This window comes from Hyaena hyaena, unplaced genomic scaffold (genome assembly GCF_003009895.1).
Source record: "Hyaena hyaena isolate Hyena2069 unplaced genomic scaffold, ASM300989v1 scaffold_745, whole genome shotgun sequence".
In the NCBI taxonomy this organism is placed as follows: domain Eukaryota; kingdom Metazoa; phylum Chordata; class Mammalia; order Carnivora; family Hyaenidae; genus Hyaena; species Hyaena hyaena.
Genome location: NW_024081376.1, coordinates 109,998 through 136,142, shown reverse-complemented (window position 1 = coordinate 136,142; position 26,145 = coordinate 109,998). Strand labels below are relative to the sequence as shown.

Genomic DNA, 26,145 nt, shown 5'->3' with positions numbered 1-26,145 from the left:
CTAGTGCGGGAGGCCTAACATTTCATTAATAATTCCACAAAGACAGAACACAGAAAACTAAGGAAGGACATCATCAGAGAAATGATTCAAGAAAATCTCTCAGAAATTACAGACATCAGTGTGCAATTAAATAAAAAGAGCTCATTTAATACTCAACAAAATGAATTTGTTCATAATTGGCCTCTACAAGGCCCACCATAACATTTCAGAACAACAGGGACAAGGCCCAAAAAGGTTCCAGAGAGAAAAAGAGCAGGTACCAAGATCATTAATATAAACCAATAACACTTCAACAATAACTAGAAGCTAAAAGGCATTGGAACAAATGCCTTCAAAATTTTGGGAGAAAATTACCTCCAACCCACAATTCTGTATCTAATTAAACAGTCAAATATGTTTTAGAGGAGAACAAGGGCAGTTTCAGATAACCAACATTACAAAAAACTTTACTTCCTATTAATAACCCTTCTCTCAGAAAACTACTGAAGGACACCCTCCAGCAAAATAAGGGAGTAAACCAGGAAAGAAGAAAAGGGATATAGGAAACAATTAATCCAATTCAGAGGCAAAGGCAAGGCCCAATCTGATGGTGAGGGGATATCTATGATGATAGGAGATTTTGAGGAAATCTGGAGAATCATCAGAATCTAGGGAGAATTAACCATAAGTACACAGAAAAACAAGCAAAGAGGGAAAAAAAAGGCAATTAACTCCAGGAAAAACAAATAATTGCAGGAAGGGAAAGCTACACTATATTATTTGGCTCAGCTGTGAGCAGTATTTACATAGCCCTAAAAATGTAAACACCAAAACTGACCTAATCAAAATCATCGAACTATTGTGGGAGGAGGACTGAAAAGTGGCATGTATGTTGTAGAAGTACGAGGAGAGACAAAGGTAAACCCTCACGTTCTACAGAGTGGGAAGTCACAAGAATACCTAAGGCTGAGTAACAGCAATATGTTATCTAGAGATGTGGAAATAAAGTCCAAGAGAATCAACCAGAAGAATTAAACTTCCACTTCCTTTAGGAAGTAGATATGATAGAGGGAAGGAAGTGCTGCTTTTTTTCCTTGAGCTTTGCAGAACTTTACACTTTGTGTACATACAACTTTGATTTTAAAACACTCCATTCAGAAAAAATTGTATCACCAATGGTAAATTTTATGTTATATATATCTTACAATAAAAAAGAAAGAAAGAAAAAGAAAAGCCTGCTAGGATATAAAGAGAAAATGCAGGGCAGAAATGAAAATACTGATAGAATGGAAAAGAAGTCTACAGAAAGAGAAGACTGATAATCATTTCCAACAATTAAAGAAGGTACTAAGGGCATTTAGAAAGGACAAGGAAGAATATAATAAGTGACTTAACTTTATAGGAGAAATTCCACTGCCATAAGGAAATCAGTGGCAATAAAGAAACACTTTTCAAATCCATACTAACATTCTTTTAAATTACTGGTTTAAAAAAAAAAAAACAGCACCACAAAAAGAAACAAGCAGAAAGACAAAACAAAATCCTTTTACCTGCTTTTCCAGGAAGTGTGCAACTCTGGTCCTCTGTTCTTTTGGAATGGTAGGAAGAACTTTGTCAGCCATGCTGAAGTCCCTTCTCATGACAGCTGTCTGGTACTCCAGCACTGAAACCAACAGAGAGTAGCTAACGATGTTCAGTTCTTTATCCCCCAGATAAAGCCTGTTGTCTTTAGGAATATAGCCCAGGAGATACATTGTTCTGTAATAGAAACAGACACTAATTTAGGAGTAGGCCCAAATTATCAGGTAAACATATAAAAACACACACACATCCACACTACGTCTCACTCAAAATCTTTTCACTTTGATGCAATTTTGATCAACAACAGCCAATCTACTAAAACTCTAACACTAAAAAATCAGGCCTATCACTGCTACAAGCCAGCAATAGATTTTGTTAAAAAAAAAAAAAAAAAAAAGCATAATTTTAAATTTAGGATGCTTGAGACAAAAGCAAAGTAATACTCAGTTACCTATCCAAGTGGGCAATGGTCACTATTTCTCCTCCAACATAATAATTTAATCTGTTCACAGAACTCGTGTAAATGAAGCAATCGCCTACCCACAGCCCTGTTTTCACAATTTCCTGAATCTCACCAAGAACCTGCAGAGAGAAAATAGTCTATTATTACCTTATTCAGCATTAGAAATCCTGTCAGTAATAAAAACTGAGTATGACTGGGGGTGATAAGGTAGAATCTTGCATTTCTTAAATGCAAAGTAAAATCCTACTTCAAGAAAGAAAATATTTCCTTGGAATTTCTATCTTCTTTTTTCATTTAAAAACAGATTCCTGGATGAGTATCTATAATGTAAAATCTCACTGCTGAATCAAAGCTGTGATCTAAAAAGTACTGATCTAAACTTCTCACACACATGGAACTGGAATGGGAAGTATTTCATAAAATCTTCCAGGACCATCTCCACGATAGGTGATTTATCTTTACCATTTGAGAGCTCATTTAAATCACCAGGTAAAATGTCTTAAGACCAAAACACCTTCTAATTTCCTTACTGAAAGATATCAAAGTCATCTGAAGATTTCATAAAATCAAAATATGAATATCTTTTAAACATGTATATTTTCAAACTCTGATCTTTGAGGCAAGGCTTTAATCTTCACATTTCACCAGACTTCCTTAAATGTTTATTTTTCCCAAACCTAACTTAATAGAATGTTAAAATCAGTGAAGTTCTGTTATACAAATATAAATCATTTAAAAACAGAGGCAAAGTTGTGCTGATGTGGTCACCTCAAAGGCATCTTCAATGCCATCTTCTGTAACTCCTTCATGTGTTTCCTGTGCAGCCAAGACTTTTTCCGACAGATACTTAAGGATAAAAAATGACTCCTCGGTGGCAATACAGACCAGCTCTCCAGAGTCAGACCAGAAAATCTACAACATGACAAATAAAAGACAAATAGTTTTGGATTTCTGAGTAGTATGACAAACTGCATATGCTTTGTTTCTTACAAGATTCGTCTTGTATTAGGATAGTAAGTATGCATTGAACAACTGTATGTAATGCATAGTGGGTGCATACATATGTACAGATACATGAATGCATATATACACGTGTGTGTGTGTGTGTATGCACTGAGAAGGTGAGCTGGGCAATGCTGTGCTATTTAGTCTAGAAATGGAAAGACTAAAGGGAGACAGGAAGGAAAATGTCAGTGAACAGTGGATATAATGTAATTTAGGAGCAGCAGCCTATTTCCTATTGCTCTACAACAGTGTTTCTCAGCCTTTTTTTCCCATTATCACCTGCTCCCACCCACCCAGGAATGTTTTTAGACTTTTTTTCCTAACCATCCCCTACAAAATTTTAATGCCACAGCTACTATGTATTATACATATATATAATTATATAATACATGTTATATATAAAATTACATAACATACATTATATGTAACATATATTACACACACACTGTATATATGTACACATACAGTATATATTTGCATAACATATAAATACATATGAATACCTATACTTTATAGATAAAATTTTCTTCACCCTCAGCAACCAATTTTTGCCCTAGTGGGTACTAGTGCCCACTGAGAATACATGCTATAAAAGACAGAAGCAGAGCCCTACAGAGGTGGATTTGTCTCCAAAGAATTTTGTCACAACAAAAGCTGTCAAAGAAGCAGGTAGTTCTGTAAGGTAGAAAATTTTGTCATTGGAGACATTTACCTAAAGTTTAAAGAGCATCATCAGGGAAAGTATGAAAAGGCTCTCTGAATGGTGTGATGCCCCTAGGTCCTTCCAACTCAACAACTTTCTGATTTCTTGTCAGAAGACTTTTCAAAGCAGGCTTTTCATACTCTGTCAAACGCCATTTAAAATATGAATAGCACTTGGCATTTGTATAACTTTACCTGCTTTTCAAAATACCTGTCTACTACCTCTTTTAAATACTGCATGTCTGATTTTCTATGCAATCCTGAAGTAAATGACACTGTGTCGAACACAGTGGAAGCAGGACAGCTGAGTACAAGGACATTTTTTTGCCTCAGGGACTCAGAGCTGCTCACAAAGTGGAACATTCCAAAAGTAACAACGAGGGAAGACTCACATGTTTGGGCTGAATTTCAATTCTGCGTATGAGTTCTGTATTGTCCCAGTCATAAAAAGCTAAGCCGTTTACAGATCGGACTCCCAACAAGAAGCCTCCGTAGATACCTGAAAAGAAAAAAGATTTTTGTTTAGATGTTTCGAAGCCATTGCAAAGCTTCTAAAAATGTAAGATTTATAAATAGCACTCACTTTCAGCTCCAAAATCTGGCTTAAAGGATTTTTTTTCCTTAAAGTTCTTAAATATCTTCACAACACTGTTGCTCTCTCTTATGGCATATCTGGGGGCGAAAGGAAGGCAAACACGGCACATTATATACCAAACCATACCTCCATCGAAGGTCATAAATATCTTCTGATATATTTGAGTCATGACTTATGAGTTTCATACTATTACACAAATTATTAGGGTTTACAAATTCTTTTAGAAACTGAGAAAAGACCCAACATCCCTCAACAGATGAGTGATTAAACCAACTGTGGTATATTCAGGCAATGGAAGGGGACCAATTACTCATGCAGCAACGTGGATGAATCCCAAAAACACTGTGCTGAACAGAAGCCAGACACATAGACTGGATACTGGAGGATTCCATTTCTATGAAACTCTAAAGACAAATCTAATCCACATGGTGAGAAAAAGCAAATCAGTGACTGGGGCCAGGGAACTGTTAAGGGAAAATGAGGATTTTGTGGGGATGGTAGAAATGTATGGTCTTGATTTTGCTGGTGGTTATAGATTGTATACATTTACCTAAATTCACTGAAATGTTCACTTAAAATAGTACAATTAATTTTGTAATAAATTATACCTCAATAAAGGCAACTTAAAAAGTAAAGAAAAACTTCTGAAAGTGGCTCAAGAAGTTAGCCATGTTTGGCAACAGCTTAGAACACTGTGTATATTCAGGCATCTTGAAGAGGTGGCTGTTCCTGGATATTCAAGAGTACCTAAGGAAGTGATCTGAGGAGTGTTCCTACCAAAATAGGAAAGATGCTGAATAGGACCTTAGCTGGATAAAGCTAAAAAGAAAAAGAAAAAAAAAAAAAAAAAAAGAACTATCAAAACAGAGAGGTATGGTGAGAGGTAAGGCACAATTCATGAACTCTAATTTTGTTTAAGATAACAAAATACATTTAGTATATGGAACTGTATAAATATGCATTTAGTATATGGAATATATGAGTATATTTAGGAAATTTACGAAAAGATCAAAACAAATTCCTACTCTCAGAGTACTTTATATCTTACTGTTAAAAAATTTAAAAACATGCATCTTATATGCAACACTGAGGCTCAGGTTACTCACTGTTGAGGGCAAGGGCAATTAAAAAAAATAGGGAGGAAACAAAACTAAGAAAACTGTGGAGATGTACATCACCTGGGTGGTAAGAGGGAAAAAAACCAAACCCTGGTGTGTATTACGAGCACAAAAAGCAATCAAAAAGGTACCACTCAGTAACCAGAATCTAGTGTAAAGAATTATAAATTATAAATAACCGGTATGTAGCACAATAATTCAGAGTTAAAAGATTTTTCCTGTGTTTAATAAGAATATTTTATGAACACTCTAAATTCAGACAGAATTTGTTTCTTAAGAATGGAGGGTGGGTAACATCACAAAAAATAGGTTTTAAGAAAGATTCAGTAAAGTCCGCATCAAGACGACATCAGACTGTAGTCTCTCCTAAGTAGCTCAGGATCCTAGCAGCACCTCAGGACACCATGTCACAGGGAAAGGCTAGTTCCTCTTGAGCCCATAAGCACCAGGCCCTCCTGTAGGCTCCATCAAGGAAATGAGTGCTGGGCCCCCAGTTTAATGGGATTAGTAGATCAGCCTGAGTGAGCCTGCTGAATACGGAACACAAAAGGCAAAGGCAGCTCTGGTGAGAACTGTTCTTGATAGGGAGAAGCACAGCGACACCAAGCCTTGGGAACAGGATTCACAAAGCCACACACAGATCACCCATCTGCAGTCAGGGCCAGCTGGCTAGCACAAGCCGAAACTTACTCTGAAGAATCATGGGCCCACGCAAACTCCTGGGCAGACCCAAAGCTCTTGTTTCTCAGTGCCATTGCCGTGTAGATGATATACTCGCCATCACCACACACCACAACAAACCTGCAAATTATGGAGGTCAGGAAGAGAGGAGGATCAATGAAAGGTGAAAGTTATGAAACAATGATTCCTCTTCGTAATAAAATATTTCTAATGACAAATGCTACTTCAGTTGACTTTTATAACTGAATCTAATATCTTCTGAAGTTATATATTTCTTCAAATACAGAGCTAGACATAAATATTCTAGCCAACAGATCCAAAAACATATCATGAACATGGAGATTTGCTGAAACTCTTACCACAGTGGCCTTCTCTTTTAAGCAAAGGAGACCTGGGGCAGGAAGACAAGAATGGCTGCAGATGTACAGGAGGAGGATTCTAATAATTGAGCTGATACTTGTTGAGCACAAGATGCCTAGAACTTTGCTCATCACATTACACCATAAGGGCACTATTTGCTGCAAGACTATCTTAATTTTAAATACATCATTCCAATGAATAAAAATACTCATTTTTAATGACTGTTAAGTTTATCAAAATAGAGTATTTTAACATTTAAATAATCAGTAATAGGATGCTGCACAGTCAAGTAAAATTTTCTCAACAGATATAAAACAACTCTCTTTAAAGTACTGAATTGGGTATACTGGCTGCTATTAGATTGCTAATGGTAAACTGCAAAACTTTCAACAACAAAAAAGTTGTATGATATTACAGGGAAAAATACATAATGCATTCTTAATCTTCCTAAGAAAATTACACTACAAGTAACTGTGAATGCCATTTACTGAACGAGGCAGCAAATGTGGTTTACAGTTTGTCTTTTTCAACACTCCGCACAGAATTGTAAGATGCCCAGATCTATTGTAAGTGACTTTTAAAGATCCACAGGTTTAAACTCATGCTTGAAACTCCTCTCTTAACAAGATGTTGGATGCTTTCTAAGTCATAAGGAACGAAACTGAAGGTTCAAATTATAGCTAAGAAGCAGAATAATTCCCAGCCCCCAAACTGTTTTTTTAAATATAATTTATCGTCAAATTGGCTTACATACAACACCCAGTGCTCATCCCAACCCAAACTGTTTCAAAGGACACAAACTTCAGAGTCTGCTTTTCTTAAGTCAGTAAGTATTTAGACCACCTACTAAATACATGTTACCTGCCCTCAGAGACGCAAAGGACACGAACCCAACACATTTAAAATGAGTAAATATAAAGCTATTTAACTGTTCAAAACTGTGTGGTGGGACAAAGCCAGTGGGGCAAACATGCTTTCACCTTGCATGCCACCTTGATCAACTGGTACGGCCACCTGTGGCCGTGCTGAGGTTTGTGAGGCCAGGGCAAAAGCTCACGAGGAATGCCCACCCTAGAGTAGGAGTGGCACATGCTGTGGATCTGCAAACCCACATATCTAACAACACAGAAGCTCAGAGAGAGATTGTGGTGATGACTTACCGCCCATTAGGGTTGTGCTGAATGGTTTGAGGGTATATTTCACAACTGCCCATATCCTTAACTGCCAGTGGCAATCTTTCTCCATCTTTAATTTCAGCATCTCCCATTGCTTTTAGGTTGGCCTGCTGGACTTCTGAATGCTTGGCCCAAATTATCTTTCCATTGGCATCCATGGACATGGCAGGTTCCTCCCGACCAAGCTGGAAGAATAACAAAAGGCTCGTAGCAATAAAAAGAAAACAAATAAAACCATAAAATAAACACTTTCTATTTTTGTTTAACAGAGGGCTCTTTCCTTTCACTTTAAATCTCCAGTGTTTAATCTCTTGTGCTTAATGAAAGAAGAGCCAGTTTAATAAAACTGGTGATTTGGAAGATGACTGTACTAAAATAAAAGGAAAACTGTTTCCACTGTTTATTCATTCAGAGAGAGTATAATTAGAGATTACCTTAACAATGATGCTCCCTTCGTCGTAGCCCAGAGCGACATTGTTGGACCCTCTTAGACTGGCCACACACCACACCCTCTCCATTCCATAATTTAATGTGCTCTCAAGGCGATATGTGCTTGAATGCCAAATACGCACAGTTCCTGAAAAGAACAACGTGAACACTTAACGATGAATTAGGTCAGGTGAAACAGCCACAGGGAAGTCCTTTTTTATTAGCTTCCTGGCAGCTTTGATCTATAGTCTGTAGGTGCCTATCAAGTAACATAAATAGAAAATTATACTTAATAAATGTGATTTTCCATGTGAAATAATGAATTTTGCAGGCATAGTGCCTACTATGTACCTGCAGATGCTTTCTACACATGATCTTTTCTGTTCACTATAATCCTATGAGGTAAGTATGTCTGTTCCCACTTCACAATCTGCCCAAACCACACATTCATGAAGTGGCAGTGCCTGAATGTGACCCCAAGTTTTTAGACTCCAAAGCACCGACAGGCTTTTTCAGTTTTTCTCTAGGACTTTTGGGTGTCAACAGACATTAAGATGATGATGACGATGAAGATAACAATGTCCCTTCATTCTTTTATAGGTCAAGCATTCTGCTCTAATGAAAACAGCAAAATTTTCAGAAGCCTCCAATTACAATGACAGGCATGACCTGGTTTAAATATCTACTTTGTAATGAAAAGCACAGGAATAAATATACATTTCTAACTTACCGTCTTCTGAACCTGTGATGATGATTGGCAACTCAGGATGAAAACTGGCGCAAGATACATTTTGGGCATGTCCCTCCAGTGTCTGTACACATGTTTTATTCTGTAATCAAGACAGCAAGACACAGAAAACAATTTTTTGTGTGTGAAAAATAAGTAACTCAACTTTAATTTTTCCAGTGCACAGATACATTATAAATGAGAGCAGTAATGACAATCTAAATAGTACTTGATACAGAAATTTTTGAAACACTATTATCTTGTTGTGTGCATACTTTCTCTAACTCTTTGATACTACAAGGAAATGTAATCGTAACCATCATATTTAAAGAAAAAAACACACACACCTCAAAATATCTGGTTTTCATCTGAATATTTTCTTGACAAATTCCTAAGTCAGTCTTTTAATATTTTTATTCTGTACTTGAATAAGGTTCTAAGTAAGACTGATTTTCTAGGCCTCATTTTATTAACTGTATGGAAATTTTGATGTGAGAAACAAAAAACAGAAACTCAACCTGTCTCTTAGAGATAAAAAGCACAGTAATAAGAAGTCATAACTAGATTTACAAAGTCTATGTGGCAAATGGCTATAGCATGGCTATGTCATGATATTCATTAATCTGCTAGTTTTCAATTATAAACAAAAGTTTACCAGTGAGGATATTAGAGAATGTAATAATTCATTTTAATCACACATTTAAATTCCTAATTTCTACTGTTAAATGAAAAATAAATATGATGGCATTTTATTTTTAAAAACTCGACAAGCATTTGTTTTCATTTTTATGGAGAACTTGGGGATCACTGTTTAGGTGTAAATACTGAAGCCTGAAGTTCTTTTGTTATGAATGTAGTTCAATAACCCAAGTTTTAACTGTCCTGTAAGAAACAATGAAATCCATGTCTAATATACGGCAAAGTGTGGTTATGAAAAAAACTGTACCTGATAGTCCCATATTTTAACAAGACGGTCATCTGCACCTGAAATGAGGTATGGTTTGTCGCCACCACTGTAGTAATCAATGCAATTCACGCCTTTCTCATGTCCTTCCAGAGTGAAGTTTGGGGAGGAAGACCCCAGCTGCCAAACCTTTAGAAAGCAAGAGCATCTGACCGTCACTTGTGGCTTTTCACAAGTCAGCTCCACCACACTTTTGACAGGTTATATAAAACGCCAAAGCACAGGGGAGGAAAACTAAAGAATGTACTTTTTTTTTTTTCACCCACTTGTTTCTGTTGTTTCTTACTTTACTTGAATTTCTAGGGGGCAGAATAACTATGGCATTCTCTGAAAACACCAATTTCCAGGCTTCATCCATAGAGATTTTTCTTTATCCCTTGAGATTCCCCAGAAATCTAGATTTTTAATAGACACTCCAATAGTCCATAAGCTATAGTCTAAAGAATAGTACTTTTGGGTAAGAAATGATTTTATGAGAATTTTAACATAAAGGTCATCAAAGTGAATTTTAAAAGGTCTATTAAAAAATTTCCACTTAAATAAAAATTTAAAGTGTGGAAAAGTAGTCAAACATTATTACTATAGCACTAGTATTGAGCTTCATCTTTACAAATATTTCCTGAGTGCCTATTACACAGGAGGGGAGGGTGAAAATGTGTAAACAAATGTTTACCATTGACTGGAAACAACAGATTCTACTAGAGCCAAAGATAAGACAATTTATGTTTTCAAGAGATACCTAATTTAGTGAAGAAAGTCTGAAACTAATTTCAAAGTTTCCAACCTTGCTCAAAAGCAAGGGCAATCCAGCAAAAGGAAAAAAAAGTAACGCCAAAAACCCAAGATATTCAGAGAGGTATCAATTTAAAAATAATTCTCACACAAATAACATGTAACATTTTATAGAAGTTAAACAAAAATGTTACACAGATGTAAGCATACACACATAAGCAAAAGTTAATGCAGTATATAATTTTAAATCTATGCAGATAGAGATATTTTAAAAATCATAATGGAAAAAGAAGTATGGTTGCATTCCTGCAACAGGTATTAAGCATCTAGTACAGGCGAAGCACTGTGTTGCTTGCACCAGAGTGTCTGTTTGAGGGAGTGGAGGTTGACACATTGCTCCTGCACTAAACATAACGTTTTGAGGAATAAAGATTTCTGTAGATACAGTAGTTATCATTCAAAATAAAGGCCATAATGGAGACAAAAGGAATGGAAGGAATGGATTGAGCAGGACTGCTTCTATCCAGAGGTGAAACTGATGTCTGAAAGAGCTTCTCAGAGTAAATAATTGTTACTGAGCCTTGAAAAAGAAGTAGTTCTCTAGAGGAAAAAAAAAATCAAAAGGGAGAAAAGAGAGTACTGCAAGCAGAGGTTACAGCCGAATATGGTTCTGTGAACATTCATGGCATCTCTAAAGAATGGTGGATAGACCAGGGTTATAGGAGATGTCTCATCATATTAGCTGTGGGTAGTCTTGGGAACCCTTGTAAGTCCACACTAAGGTATTGGAACTTTACCCTCAGATAGGGAACTGAAAGATGAAATCCATGTTTTAGATAGATAATTGGCAGCAGTAGGGAGAAGCGGAATAAGAAAAAGAGAATGGAGGCATATGAAATTTAAATGTAAAACAGATTAATAATCAGCAGACATCAACAATGAATATACTAAAAGGAAACAGGAAATAGAAGAAATACACTAAAAGGAGAGGGAAAAGAAGCATGAGAAGATTCTGGCATTTTTCTTATTTTGGGTTTGCAGTGGTTTAAAAGTCTTTCAGTTTAGTGCTTTGACATGGAAAAACACTCCTTCCATTAAGAGCACCAAGTTGCTACAACATTCTTGTAAACAGAGTATGTCCTTCTGGATCAAAGTGAGAGACCCTATTTTGACTTCAATACAAGCTTTTGAGAGAAACTTATAAGCAGGAATAACTTTCTGGGCAGCCAGTAGTAAAATACCTAAAACAACTACATTTCACCACCATAACTGATATAAATAGTGGACACCTTACCTTGATGGTCCTGTCCAAAGATGCACTGGCAAACTGATTGTTATCTTTAGGATTGATCACAATCTGCATAACATAATGGGTGTGTCCTTCAAACACTTGTGAGCAGGACCATTTTTTATCCCAGTCCCAGAGCTTAATAAGCATGTCATCTAGGCCAAAAGAAAGTCTCAAGTTAGCTACAATTGAGATTTCTTTCACTCAGAGATAAAATGTGGTCTTTGTGCCTTTTAAGGTAGCAAATCTAAGAGAAATTATACACTCCGTGACTTAAAGAAGCAGAATCAGAACTGAATACATTTTTCAAAATCCTTATTTATCCTAAGAATAAACTTAACTCTCCATAGACGACTAGAGATATTACTAATAGCAAATACAAAAATTTCATGAAAAATTTTAAGAAAGCCTTGATTAGAATCTAAGTATGACTGAATAACAAGGTCAGTGACTAGTGAATAAGCATTCCTCTTATATGATGGCTTAAAAAAGCTTTCAATTACTTCTCAATTTTAACTTAAAAATGTTTCAAAGAGCTATTACCAATTCAGTGCAACTTGTTTGAATTGCCCTCCAAAAAGTCCACTGTTTTAGATATAATACCAATGAGCACTCTCGCCCGAAATAAAAAAAGATAAAACTGAATAAAGTATATCGCAATCTAGCAAAAATCTCACCTACCAGCATGTAAATTAGCTTTCTGTTCAGAAGATGTTTAATCATCTAGACCTGCAGGCCTTCCCTGACAGGAACTGGAACAATTGCTATACAAATCCTAAGTAGAGTTGATATTTCATTAAATACAAAAGCAAGCAGCATTGATAGCACGTTACTGGATTTAAATAGTTTAAAGGCTGCTTGGAATTAGAACCTTACTTGTAACAGCAGTGAAAGAATTGCATGTCTCATTGAATGAAAATGAAGTACTCAAAGAGATGCACACGACCAAAAGGAGTCACTTCTTACCGCTGCTAGTGAGAATGAAAGGCTGGGTTGGATGAACAGCAATACAGCGGATATAGTCTGAGTGTGCTTCAAACATATGAACTCTTTCCAGAGTGTTGTAATTGAACACTCTGATCTGCATGTCATCCTAGAAATGGAAATTTAGAAATCATCACTGTTATGAAGTAAACTGCACAAAAAAGGTGGAGTATAGGCTCAAGGTATAAAGTCCAAGCTTCAAAACATTACACTAATTAAAAACTCAAGAATTAAATCATTCACATAATCACTGATGATTAGAGATTCATATAGTTACTTACCGCTCCTGTCACAACCCAATTCTTTCTTGCAACAAACTTTGCAGCTCGAACAGGAAGGTCACACACTTCAAATGTTTTCACCAATGTCTTTAAAATTAATAAGAATATACACTTTGAGTTATGAGAAAATAACTGAAGAATCTATTGTTATATTTAAAACATCTAATTATTTAGATCACTTCTAATTTAAAAATATTCTCAGGCTAAAATACAAAAGTTCAATCAAATAAAAAAACAGACCAATCATCTTTTCAACAGTTTCAAAATTACAATACTTACAAGGGTAAAAAGAGTGCAAATGTCCACAAGATGAAATTCCAGATCCTCTGTGCTCGGCCTGCCCTTCCCTTTCTCTCTAGCCTGACCTTTGGCTACTCCCAGCCTTACCTTTCCTCCTCCCGCTCCCTCTGCCTGAAAATCCACCCATAGAACCTTATACTCCTCTTTCATAACATAGCACCTTCATAATTATGTTTAATGGCAATCATTCCTGCTAAGCTCCCTGAGGGCAGGAATCTTGCTCACCACTGTATTCTCAGAGCTTAGAACAGTGGCTGGCAAACAACCAGTGTGTAAGAACTATTTGTTGAATGAATTGGCTTAGTTTTCTTTTTACTTATTTTAAAGTTTACTTATTTATTTTGAGAGAGAAAGACAGCATGAGCCAGGGTGGGGCGGAGAGAGAGAATCCCAAGCAGGCTCTGCAATGTCAGCACGAACCCCAAAGCAAGGCTAAAACTCACAAACTGTATGATCATGACCTGAGCAGCAAGAGTCAGAAGCTTAACCGACTGAGCCACCCAATGCCCCTGCTTAGTTTTCTTTTTAGAATTAAACCCATCAACTCACAAAATAAACAAGATACAGTTGTTTTGTACACCTTAGCAATATGTTTCCATACAAATGCTATTTACCTCTCTTTAGTGAAGCGTAAGAACACAGTGATTTAGATGTTTCTTCAAGCTGTTCAAAATGGAATAAGTATACAAGATAAAAGTAGAAAACTAGGAGACCCCCCTCCCCAGAAAGAACACGGATAAATCCATCTCTTTGTCCTCCTGCTTTGATGCTTTATTTCTTAAGATTCTGAAAATCAAACTATCATTTTGCAATCTCTTTTTGTACCAGCAAGTAATGATAAACAGTATAATTTTACTGATGAACCATGTGCACTAAATAAAAAAAACAGAAACCAGTAAACCTGAAGCTAATGTAACATTGTATGTCAACTATATTAAGACAAACAAACAAAAACCAAGATTAAAAAAAAAAACAAAGAATAGAGACTGGTTCATAAGAACTGTTGAGCCTACTCTTGGCTTCTGAGGCCAGACTTCAAAGATTCTTCACACAAAGACAATAAACGGGGGCATCAGCTCCAACCTGTACAACCACTATCAGCTGATTACAACACAGACAGTGAGAGCAGACAGAGCATGCAATCTCTAAGGTGACAGACAAGTCCACAAAAGCTCATGAGTAGCCAGTAAATCCAGGGATCTGCTGAGCAGTACACGTAAAGCAGCTGCAGAACAGTCAGGGTTCAGTCCATGTCAAGTGCTGTGACTGATACAAATGACACAACAGATGGTCTCCACATTCTAGAAGCTAAACAATCTGAAGAAGAAATGTTATACACTCAACATACACTCAATGTAAGTCAGGAAAATACTGACTAATAATTGTATGGTACTTTACAGGTCACACACACAATTTTATCTAATTGGATTTAATCCTTTTGATATTCCTATGGCAACAATATCATCTTCTTTTCAGATAAGTAAACTGAGCCTTAACATGGTTAAAAGGCTTGCCCACATCACTTAATTGGCAGGATGGCTCCAAATTCTAACAGTGATTTTTTTTAAATCATTGCACTCACCACCTCAAAGACATATTTGAAATTCAAGTACATTTGAATTTACTTTCAAAAACTTTTTGCCTCTTTCAAGAATTTTGCTCTCAATATACATGAGTGACAAGTAGCTTCCGTTGGTGATAAATAGAGGGGGAAAAAGCAGGGAGAACCAAAGAGATGAACCATTCAACAAAGACTTACTGAGTATCTACTATAAGACTGACTGTCAGATATGCATGTGAAGTAACAGTAGGAAATAAGGCTAGGATAATCCCAGACTTCCATTCTTGAAGAAAAGGAGGAAATTAGACAAGTTACCAACAAGATGAATTATGAAAGTGGAAGCAGGTGGCGCTGCCAGAGGGCACAAAAGAGAAACATGAGGCAAAGTGGGTGAAGATAAAGCAGTTATGTTACAGTAAAACCTAGAGAAGGGTGAGGGAAGTACACCTGGGACTTAGAACATACTACAGTGAAATGACAGAGCTGAGAAATGGCTAAAAGGAGCAGAGAAAAGATTTAGGAAGTATGGTGCGGACTCAGGGAGGCACCAACATATCTGTTAAGCATAAAATCACAAAGATTTTAAACATGTGAATACAAGAATAGATAAAACAGATGGAAAAAAAAAAAAGAAAAGCAGTTAGCATGCATATTATCTGCATTAAGACAAATGGATTCATAAGATGAAGAACTGAAATTACAGAGGTGAGAAATCCTGATACAGTGAAATAGTGATAAATAGAATGTTTATTTTTCATTAGCTCAAAAAGTAATTATCGAGTACTTCCTGTGTGTCTGACAATGTTATCAGCAGTGGAATAAAGCAAAGAACAAAGTGTTATTGTGTAAAAACCGTCACTGATGGGGTCTTGGTTTAGTGTGCAGTCATTCTGTGTCATTAGAGTGACATACGACTAGAAGGGTGGTTTTAGGTTTATTCCTGACCTTGATTTCCTAAGACTTTTTTTTGCCATCTTAAATTACTCAATGCGAATTCTGTCTGGCTTTCAAGAACTTAAACTTAGATGTTGAAGGCAATTATTATATAAGTAGACACAGAACTGTAGGGAATAGTGCTGACTATGTGTTCTGTATTTTGAAAGAAAAAGATCAGGAATGGTCAATAAAGATGGAAAATGAGACAAACCAATTTGAAGGGTAATTATTTACTCAGATGAAAAAGAGCAAAACAAGCATTCAAGGCAGATAACCCACATAATGCATATTTTCATATGTGTAACCAAAAGCTGACTACAAATACTTCTCCAACATACTCTATAATTCATATGGTAGACTGAAAGTTATCTACAAATAATTATATCCAGTACTTGGGAAAAATAAATAAAATTAAAAATCCCATTCTTGGGATTGTTAGAATATTCACTCAAAAGAAAATTAAGTACTATTAAATACTTTTTCTAGTGCAAGTAACCTTATATTGGTGGCAGTTTCCTTAGTTTCAAAGAAAAGTTAATACTACCTACATCAGAATTTAACATTTAAATATTATATATGGCAAGACCAAACATTTTATCCCAGTTATCACCCTGTCAATGTTAGTTCCTCTTTATTGAAAATACTTTGTACCAATTTATTTGAGAAAGCAGTCCGCATATAGCTAGTGGATTCTATTTCTTCTCTTTCATTATAAACACTGTCTAACACACTATTTCTAAAAAGTCCTTAAAAATTCCTACCTGTGTTTCATGATTCCACACGCACACACTGCCATTGTAAAGACTTGCCAACATCCATGGCTCTGTAGGATGCAAATCCACACTCTTAACTCGATCTGATCGAGCAGTTAGCTTTCTCTTTATATCAAGTCGCAGAGGCTAAGGAGAAACAACATCAAAAACCCAGAACACATTAAAGTGCTATGCCAAATAAAGTATGTTTGAGATCTCAACTAAAAATAGTACATTAACAGGCCTATGAAACAATTCAGTTTTCACTTTGCTAAACTGTAGGCCCAATTTCAAGTCTAAAGCACCTACTTTTTCACTCATAAAAACATGAATATTTAAGGCTTTTAAATTTACAGTAGTGGTTGTCAAACTTTTTGGCTTCAGGACTCTTACAATAAAAAAATTTCCTAAAAAGCTTTTGTTTATGTAGTTTATATCTACATACTTACCATGGGAAACATTAAAACTGAAACAACTTAAAAAATATTTATTAATTCATTTTCAAATAACAAAAATAAACCCCATTACATGTTAACTTAAATGACATATTTTTATGAGAAGCAACTATGTATTCAAAATAAATTTAGTGAGAAGAGTGGTAGTGTTTTATATTTTTGCAGAACTCTTTATATTCTGTCCTTAACAGAAGAAAGTTGGTTTCTCATATTCGCTTGGGTCTTTAATATGTTGTGGTATGCTATTCTGGTTTATGTATATGAAAAAACAGTTTCACAAAGATATGTAGTTGGAAAAAGAGAAATATTTAAGTAACTTTTTCCAAATAGCTGTGAATATTCTTCTTTTATACACATCAAAACTTGACAAGTGGTAGTTTCTTAAAGGTTAGTTGCAATGTGAAAACTGAAACCAGAGCCCAACGTGGGGCTAGATCTCACGAACCATGAGATCATGACTGAGCCGAAATCAAGAGCTGGACACTTAACCAACTGAGCCACCCAGGTGCCCCTGATCTATTCTGTATTTTGAATGGATCTTTCACCCATGCATCATTTTGTAACATCATGCATTGGTTATGTGGAAAATTTTGGTTCAGTGAATTATGTGGATCTTCCAAATTTTGACACACTTCATTATACAGTATCAAAAAGTCACATTCATTAATATCACCATCTATTTCAAATGATAAGTCTTTAAGTATTAGAAATCTATCCAGTTCAATGACAGAAGCTTTCTAAAATTCTAATTTTCACTTGAAAGCACCAATTTTATTATCAGGAACAAAGACTGTCAGGGACCAGCTAACTTCTTTCAGTTTTTAGAAAACGTCTGCCAAATAATGAAGTCTGAACAAACATTGTTTGCTAGTCACTTCTTTTTTTTTTTTAAGTTTATTTATTTATTTATGTTTGCGGGGGGGGAGGGAGGGAGAGAGAAGACAGAGCACAAGGGAGGGGCAGAGAGAGGAGACAGAATCCGAAGTAGGTTCCAAGCTCCGAGCTTGTCAGCACAGAGCCTGATGCAGGGCTGGAACACACAAACTGTGAGACCATGACCTGAGCCAAAGCTGGATGCTTAATGAACTGAGCCATCCAGGCACCCCTGTCGATCAGTATTTCAAGTAAGCTTGTATAGCAGTATGCAACACAAGTATTTTGTGCATACTTTATTTCAATACACAAAATATTTAAAAGATGTATACACAAGTATCAAAATGTAATAAAACTAATACATTTTTCTGCTTTGTTAAGGACATTTTTTAAAATGTTTGTTTATTTTTGAGAGAGACAGAAAGACAGAGTGTGAGCAGGGGAGGCACAGAGAGAGAGGGAGACACAGAATCTGAAGCAGGCTCCAGACTGTCAGCACAAAGCCTGACATGGAGCTTGATCTCACGAACTATGAGATCATAACCTGAGCCAAAGTCAGGCACTTAACCTACCACTGAGCCACCCAGGCACCACTCATTAAGGACATTAACTCTTAACTTAAAAACAAAATTGTGTGGGGGCGCCTGGGTGGCTTAGTCGGTTAAGTGTCCGACTTTCACTTAGGTCATGATCTCGCGGTTTGTGGGTTCGAGCCCCGCGTCGGGGTCTGTGCTGGCTGCCAGCTCAGAGCCTGGAGCCTGTTTCAGTCTGTGACTCCCTCTCTCTCTGACCCTCCCCTGCTCACGCTGTCTCTCTCTCTCCTAGAAATAAATAAAACATTAAAAAAAAAATTTAATAAAAAAAAAACAAAATTGTGTGGTGATGAAGAATATACTATCAGTACAATTTGGTGACACTATGCCAGCAGTTCAGTTTTGTCTTCCATTACTTTTATACCAATGGTGCAAATTATCAACATAGTGAAAAAGGCCAAAAGTGTCTTACTATCAGGAAAACAGTTTTACTTTGTGAACCTCCTGAAAGAATGGGGGACTCCTAGGAGATTGCAGATCACATTTTGAGAAACCTTGGTTTACAGACTATCCAGTAAGCATATATAAAATATCCACTGAATCGTTATGTTGTGCCCATGTAATTAGTGTCCTATCAGAAAATATTAAGTGTTACTCATGAAGTCTTAGTAACCCTAAATTATAATATCAATCAAAACAGTATAGTATTGGTATAAAAACACATGGATTGATGGGACAGAATAGAGAACCCAGAAATAAACCCATGCATATAGTCAGTTAGCCTGCCAAAAAGAAGCCAAGGATACACAACGGAGAAAGGATGGACTTTTCAATAAACTGTTTGGCAAACGGGACAGCCATATGCAAAAGAATGAAACTGGACCACTATCTTATACCATAGTTAATATTACAAAAATTGACCCAAAATGGATTAAAAACTTGAATGTAAAGTCTGAAACCATAAAACTCCTTGAAGAAAACATAGGCAATAAGCTCCTTGGCACTGGTCTTGATGATTTTTTGGATTTGACACCAAATATAAAGGCATCAAAAGCAAAAATTAACAAGTAGGTCTACATCAAATAAAAGCTTCTGCAGAGCAAAGGAAACCATCAACAATGAATTTCATTTCATTTCATCAATGAAAAGACAACCTACAGAATGGGAGAAAATACCTGCAAGTCATATATCTGGATAAGGGATTAATATTCATAATATGTAAAAAGCTTATACAACTCAATAGCAAGAAAAAAAATAACCTAATTAAAAATAGGCAGAGGTTCTGAATGGATTTTTTTCCAAAGAAGACTACAGATCACCAATAGGTACATGAAAAATGTTCAACGTCACTAATCATCACAAATCAAAACCATAATGAGATATCACTTTACACCCATTAGAAGGCTTATTATCAAAACGACAAGAAATAACAAGTGTCAGTGAGGATGTAAAGAAAAGGGAACCCTTATGCATTATTGGCTGGAATGTAAATTGGCGAAGCCATTATGGAAAACAGCGTGGAGGTTCCCCCCAGAATTAAAAACAGAACTACCGTATGACCTAGCAATTGCACTTCTGGGTATTTATCCAAAGAAAAACAAAAGCACCAACTTGGAAAGATATATACACCCCCATGTTCACTGTAGCATTATTTACAATAGCCAAGACATTGAAACAGTGTTTAAGTGTCCACTGATGGATGACTGGATAAAGAAAATGTATCTAATATATGCATATTATACATATATTTCATTATATATGTATACATATTATATAAGTGTATATATGTATATATTACATATATTTATATATAATATTCCATTGTATACACATACAGGAATATTATTCAACCATAAAAAAGAATGAAACCTTACCATTTGTGACAACATGGATGGACCTTGAGAGTATTATGCTAAGTGAAATAAGTTAGAGAAAGACAAATACTGTATGACCTCACCTGTATGAAGAATCTTAAAAAAAAAAACAAAACAAAACAAAACCATACACAACAAACAGCTCAAGCTCACACATGCAGAGAACAGATGGGTGGTTGCCAGAAGCAGGGGGTGGGGATAGGCAAAATGGATGGAAGAGGTCAAGGGTACAAACTTCCAATTATAAAATAATCAAGTCATGGGAATGTAATCTGCAGCACAGTGACTACAGTTAATAATACTGTATTGTACATTTGAAAGTTGCTAAGAATGAACCTTAAAAATTATCAGAAGAAAAAAATTACTGTAACCACGGAGAGTGATGGATATAAACTAAATTTACTGTTGTGATTATTTCACAATATATACATATGCTAAATCATTATGTTGTACACATGGAATTAATATAACATTGTCAATTATAGCCCAATAAAAAACTTATTTCTTAGACAAAGTATTTTGTCAATAATATTAGCAAATACGAGGTGAATGTGATGTGAGATCAATACGGGTTATATCCATGTCCTTGAAGGTGTTTGGAGACAAATGGGAATGTTAAACATTTTAAGAATTTAAAGTTACAGGAACCTAATGAACCTAATTAGGAACCTAACTAATGAGTTATTTAGTAATCTAATACAAGAACCTAATTTTAATTAGAACAATTTTAAACAGGGGCACCTGGGTGCCTCAGTCAGTTAGGCGTCTGACTTCCGCTCAGGTCATAATCTCAGGGTTCCTGGGTTCGAGCCCCAAGTCAGGGTCTGTGCTGACAGCTCAGAGCCTGGAGCCTGCTTCGGATTCTGTATCTCCCCCTCTCTCTGACCCTCCCCTGCTCTCGCTGTCTGTCTCTGTCTCTCTTTCTCTCAGAAAGAAAAACATTAAAAAAAAGAAAAATTTTAAACAAAAATTAAAATACTCTTGATTCAGAAAATGCTAATAGTTTAAAACAGCGTTTTTCAACCTGGATTCATCTACACCGTACACAAGAATATGATGTGAATAACTATTTTCTCAATTCTCCCAAGAATACTTACCATTCTAAAAGTTATTTCATTATAAACAGTGAAACCTTTGGATATAGTCTTAATTCTCTCTTGGGCACAGATTGAGGAAGATCGATTTAAAATGTTTCCACTTCAACAGGTTTTATATAAACAACCTAAAAGTTTATTTGGCAAGTTGAGTTACCACTGAATCTTTATTTTTGTGATCTTCCAGAGTGATCATGAATGGAACAGAAATTTAAGGTTACTTTTCAACACAAAAGCAAGAACACTAGATAATTTTAGCAGAGATAATTTCCCAAAACAAAGCAAACAGCTCACAAGGCTTTTATTCACCTACTACTTCCAACCTTGTTATTACATTACTTCTACACATGCCTCTTCCACTTTTAGGAATAACCTAAATCTCTATACTTTAAAAGTTCTTTGGCTCTTCTCCACAATCACCAAAAAAGGTTTCCACGGTTATGCCTTCCTCTCCATCTCAAACTCTACTTTCACCACTATCCTCACATTCTTTGGTCATTCAGGGAAGCAGGTTCCTTTACTTCATCCTTTTCTCAATTCTGCCTCATTAATTAGCATGACAAATTTCAACTCGTTTTTCTGGTCCCTTTAAAGCCAAGAAACGTGAGTGTCTGTTGTGTGCCAGGAACCACAGTGGGGGCTTTCATGTAAGCCAGGACATTTCATAGTTTTCCTCTAGCAAATGGAGAAATCCTTATACACTTATACTTATAAACTGTGTATATTTTACCATATGGATGTTTAATGATGACTGAGTAAAAGTGATGCTCTGGAAAGTTGGGCCGGGGGACTAAGCAACCTAGAACACCTCTAAATACCCCTAATTCACAAATCCCAGTTTAAAAAGCACAGCTGAAATCTCTTGTTATACTTCTCCTAACACTGAAGCGACTACTTTGAATGAGACACTGTATTAGACACACTAGAATACAAAGACAAGTAAGATATTCATACTGCACCCTTCATTCTAAATGTCTCCCTCCATCTTCCAAAAACTGGATGCATTTAGGACTCCTCTTAAATGCTGCTGTCACCAATAAAATCTTTTTGGTTTACGTTAGCCAGAACTATCCTTTTCTTTTCTTTTTTTTTAATGTTTTATTTATTTCTAGGAGAGAGAGGGAGAGACAGCGTGAGCAGGGGAGGGTCAAAGAGAGAGGGAGTCACAGACTCTGAAACAAGCTCCAGGCTCTGAGCTGGCAGTCAGCACAGAGCCCGATGCGGGGCTCGAACCCACGAACCACGAGATCATGACCCGAGCGAAAGTCGGACACTTAATTAAGCCACCCGGGCGCCCCCAGAACTATCCTTTTCTAAGGGATCTTACAGAAGTTAATTCTAACCTTTAACATTTGTACACGTATCTCTTTTTGCTTTAATGAGCAGATTCCCCTTCAAGAAGGGTCATTGTTTACTCATATCTTTATCTCCATAGCATCTCCTATTTCTGGATATGGGGGTTTAAGGACACATGGTATAATCCAGGTCTAGGAAATTATGCTGCACTCAAATTTCAGTCCCACCACTCATTTCAAATACACAGTACTGGGCAAGTTTACTTAAAACTTCTCTCAGGTTCAACATAAGTAAAAGAGGCTTAATACTTTTATCTACATCTTAATGTTATGAGAATTAAATTCGGTGTTAAGCAGTTAGAATAGTGCCTGGCCTATCATAACCACTCCGTAAACATTACTTATAACTCACTCTGCCAGCTTTTGTAAGAATTAAGAGGCAAATGTTTAGCAAATTGCACGGGCACACAGTAAACAAGTGAAAAATAAATTCATATTTTGTATCTCATACAGAAGATTTAAAATGTATTAAAGAACGAAGGATATTTCATTAGAAAACATCCATTACCGAAAGCGCAGGAGACTCCCTGAGATCTTGTTCAGGGGTCCTTAATCTGGGGGACCCAACCAAGTTCATGGATGAGGATAGGGGAGGTGGTCTGTAGTGAACCCACTGAATTCTCTAAAACGCTGAGTGCTTCTCTACCCATTTTTCTAGAAGTATCCATAACTTTCACCAGTTTCCCCCAAGGACTCAATCTCTGCTGTAATTCCAACTCTCAATTAGCTTTATACAAACTTTTATTTTCAACTGCAGCACACAGAACTTGGACTTATTAATCCCAAAGGTCTTCAAGCTCCAAAATCTCTGAACCTACGCTTTATAACAAATAAAAAGAGGTGGGGGGATGTGCGGGATAATATTTAAATATAAAATATTGTCTTACATTTTTTTCAGAAATCATATTCTCACACTACTGCATTTTTTTCTTCTTATTACAACACTTTTGGGCAAAAGAACTTTGGGTATCTTTGACGGTGAGAATGACAATAAAAAAGTGCTGTCTTTCCTGACTGCCATTCTTACCAGCCACTATACCTGCAAATGCAGAAAAGCACGCCAATTTTATACCCCTCCTTTGCCCCCTAGAAACTTAAAGTGGGATGCCAAAGCATTCGAAATCCCACCCTGGACTCCACATGCACTTTATTTACCTCTTTCAGAGGGAATGCTTTTCTGTTTAAGATCGCAGCTTGTGGTCAGCACACACTACTACAGCAGCAACAAGCCCAACACGAGTGTAGGCTCAGTTGACCCCGTTTTAAAGGCAGACTGAGACAGTTTTGCCAAAGCCCAGGCACTGCGTCCCCAAACCACCTCAGATTCCTGGGTCCCACTGCCGCCTCCCTCACAAAACTCAAACTGGACCAGGACCCCGCAAGGCCTGAGGCGGCGGCCGCATCCGCAACCTCCACTCCTCAAGGCTGGTCTGAGACGAAAAGGCCCCGCTCCCTCCTGCAGGGCCTGGACCTACCATTGCTCCGTTGGTCAGAGCCCGGGAGCCCTCGCTTGCCACCGGCGACGCAGTCCCAGAGAGACCCACCGACCCTCTGACCGGCCGACTGACTGACGTGGAACTTCCGGGAGGCTACTCTCGCGATAGTGGAAGCCAGGGCGCGAGCGCCTGCGCAACCGCGACGCAGGGCTGACGTTTTCCACCGCCTTCCCAGTTTCCTAGGCAACGGGGCCTTCGAAACTGTGCGGAGCCGAACAGTTTGAGAAGGCGGGGTGTGGACTTTACCACCAAATGAAATGGTCTCGATTCCTGAGAGAAGATGAGAACTAGAAGCCGAGAGAGAGAAAAAAAAAAGATGAGAAAAACGAAATGCTTAGTCCCCTTGGACGCTAACGGCAGGGAGAGCACCGCCGTAGTGGAGTTGTGGCTTGAGGAGCGCTGTCCGCCTCTTCCGACTCTGGCCCTGATGGGAGGGATGGGGAGAGGAGGCGGAGCGCCGCTCCAAGGCCTCCGTACCCGCGTGGCCTGGAGAACTAGGCCCAGGGAATTCTCCGCGAGCCCTGGGCCCTGCGCCGAGTTAGGCTGGGAAGAAATGCCCAGACTCAGGGCTGGGCTTCAGGCCTGTAAGCGTGGAGGGAGGCCAAGAGCCTTCAGTCTGGAGCCCCCCAGGAGATGGGGACTCCAACCATGCATGATCACTTGTTACCGTTACTGAGTGGTCGACTGTGTTATTCATTTATTTAAGAAATATTTACTGATTTTCAGCTTGTGCTAGACATACTTTCCTCTCAAATCCTTCCATCAAACGAATGAAACCGAAGTTCAAAGTAGTGACAGGCCAAGGCCGCATAGTAAGTGATGGAGTCGGGATTTCATCCCAGATTTTTATGTCCTTAAAGTCCGTGCTCTTTCTACTACATCAGAGTATCTCTTCATAAAGGTAGAAAGGACATGAGCCACGGGGTGCAAAAAACTGCTAGAGCATTTGCCTGACACCATCTTCCTATATTCCTGCTTCTATTTTATTTTGTTTTTAAACACTGTGGGCCAAATAAATCTTGTTAACGTTTAAATGAGGACCTCTGGCCTGAGAGAAGCCTTGGCTTTTTTAAAGCTCTGTATTGTGAGAAAGGCAAAAAGTATGTGTGTGTAGAAACATATTCAGAGGGAGACATGGACCTCTGCGTGGCTTTTAGTGGAAGTTTTGCTGCTAATGTGATCTCTTTGTGGACCTCAGTTTTCCTCACATTAAAAATAGGTTGGGGTCGCCTGGGTGGCTCAGTCAGTTAAGCCATGGAACTTTGGCTTGGTCACCATCTCCCTGTTGGTGGGTTTTAGCCCCAGGTAGGGCTCTGTGCTGACAGCTCAGAGCCTGGAGCCTTTTTCAGGTTCTGTGTCTCCCTCTCTCTCTGACCCTCCCCTGCTCCATCTCATTCTCTCACTCTCTCAAAACTAAACATTTTTAAAAATTAAAAGAAAATAGGATAATCTCTAAAAATCTTTACATTTCTACTATTCTGTGTGGGGTTTTTTTTTTCAAAATTTTTAGTGTTTATTTTTGAGAGAGAACAGGTAAGTGGGGGAGGGGCAGAGAGACAGGGAGACACAGAATCAGAAGCAGGCTCCAGGTTCTGAGCTGTCAGCACAGAGCCAGACACGGGGCTCAAACCCAGGAGCCTGAGATCATGATCTCAGTCGGTTAAGTTGGACACTTAACCATCAGAGCCACCCAGGTGACCATATTCTGTGTTTTTGCAATATGTAATAGAAGAGTGGGTCTGGAACTGAATTTTAATGCCAGCAGTTTTATCTTATGAAATGTAAATTGAGGCTAATAGTGGAATACTTTGCTTACTCTATGGAGTAGATGGAGATCATGAGTTCGTTGAAA

At 37.4% G+C, this 26,145-nt stretch overlaps 1 protein-coding gene across 1 annotated transcript in view; it reads right to left on the bottom strand.

Annotated features, from left to right (window-relative positions):
- The window catches only part of COPB2 (COPI coat complex subunit beta 2), a 31,598-nt gene extending 7,205 nt beyond the window's left edge, over positions 1-24,393 (bottom strand). Inside the window, exons 1-15 of the mRNA XM_039218193.1 lie at positions 24,273-24,393; positions 16,623-16,760; positions 13,065-13,151; positions 12,766-12,892; positions 11,806-11,954; positions 9,762-9,908; positions 8,819-8,918; positions 8,094-8,236; positions 7,645-7,844; positions 6,134-6,244; positions 4,314-4,402; positions 4,123-4,229; positions 2,792-2,935; positions 2,012-2,142; positions 1,530-1,737 (exon numbers count right to left, since the gene is read on the bottom strand). Of these exons, the coding sequence (XP_039074124.1) occupies positions 1,530-1,737; positions 2,012-2,142; positions 2,792-2,935; positions 4,123-4,229; positions 4,314-4,402; positions 6,134-6,244; positions 7,645-7,844; positions 8,094-8,236; positions 8,819-8,918; positions 9,762-9,908; positions 11,806-11,954; positions 12,766-12,892; positions 13,065-13,151; positions 16,623-16,760; positions 24,273-24,275 (1,884 nt within the window). The 5' untranslated portion in view covers positions 24,276-24,393. The remainder of the gene's footprint in view (positions 1-1,529; positions 1,738-2,011; positions 2,143-2,791; positions 2,936-4,122; positions 4,230-4,313; positions 4,403-6,133; positions 6,245-7,644; positions 7,845-8,093; positions 8,237-8,818; positions 8,919-9,761; positions 9,909-11,805; positions 11,955-12,765; positions 12,893-13,064; positions 13,152-16,622; positions 16,761-24,272) is intronic.
- Positions 24,394-26,145: the final 1,752 nt, after the last annotated feature.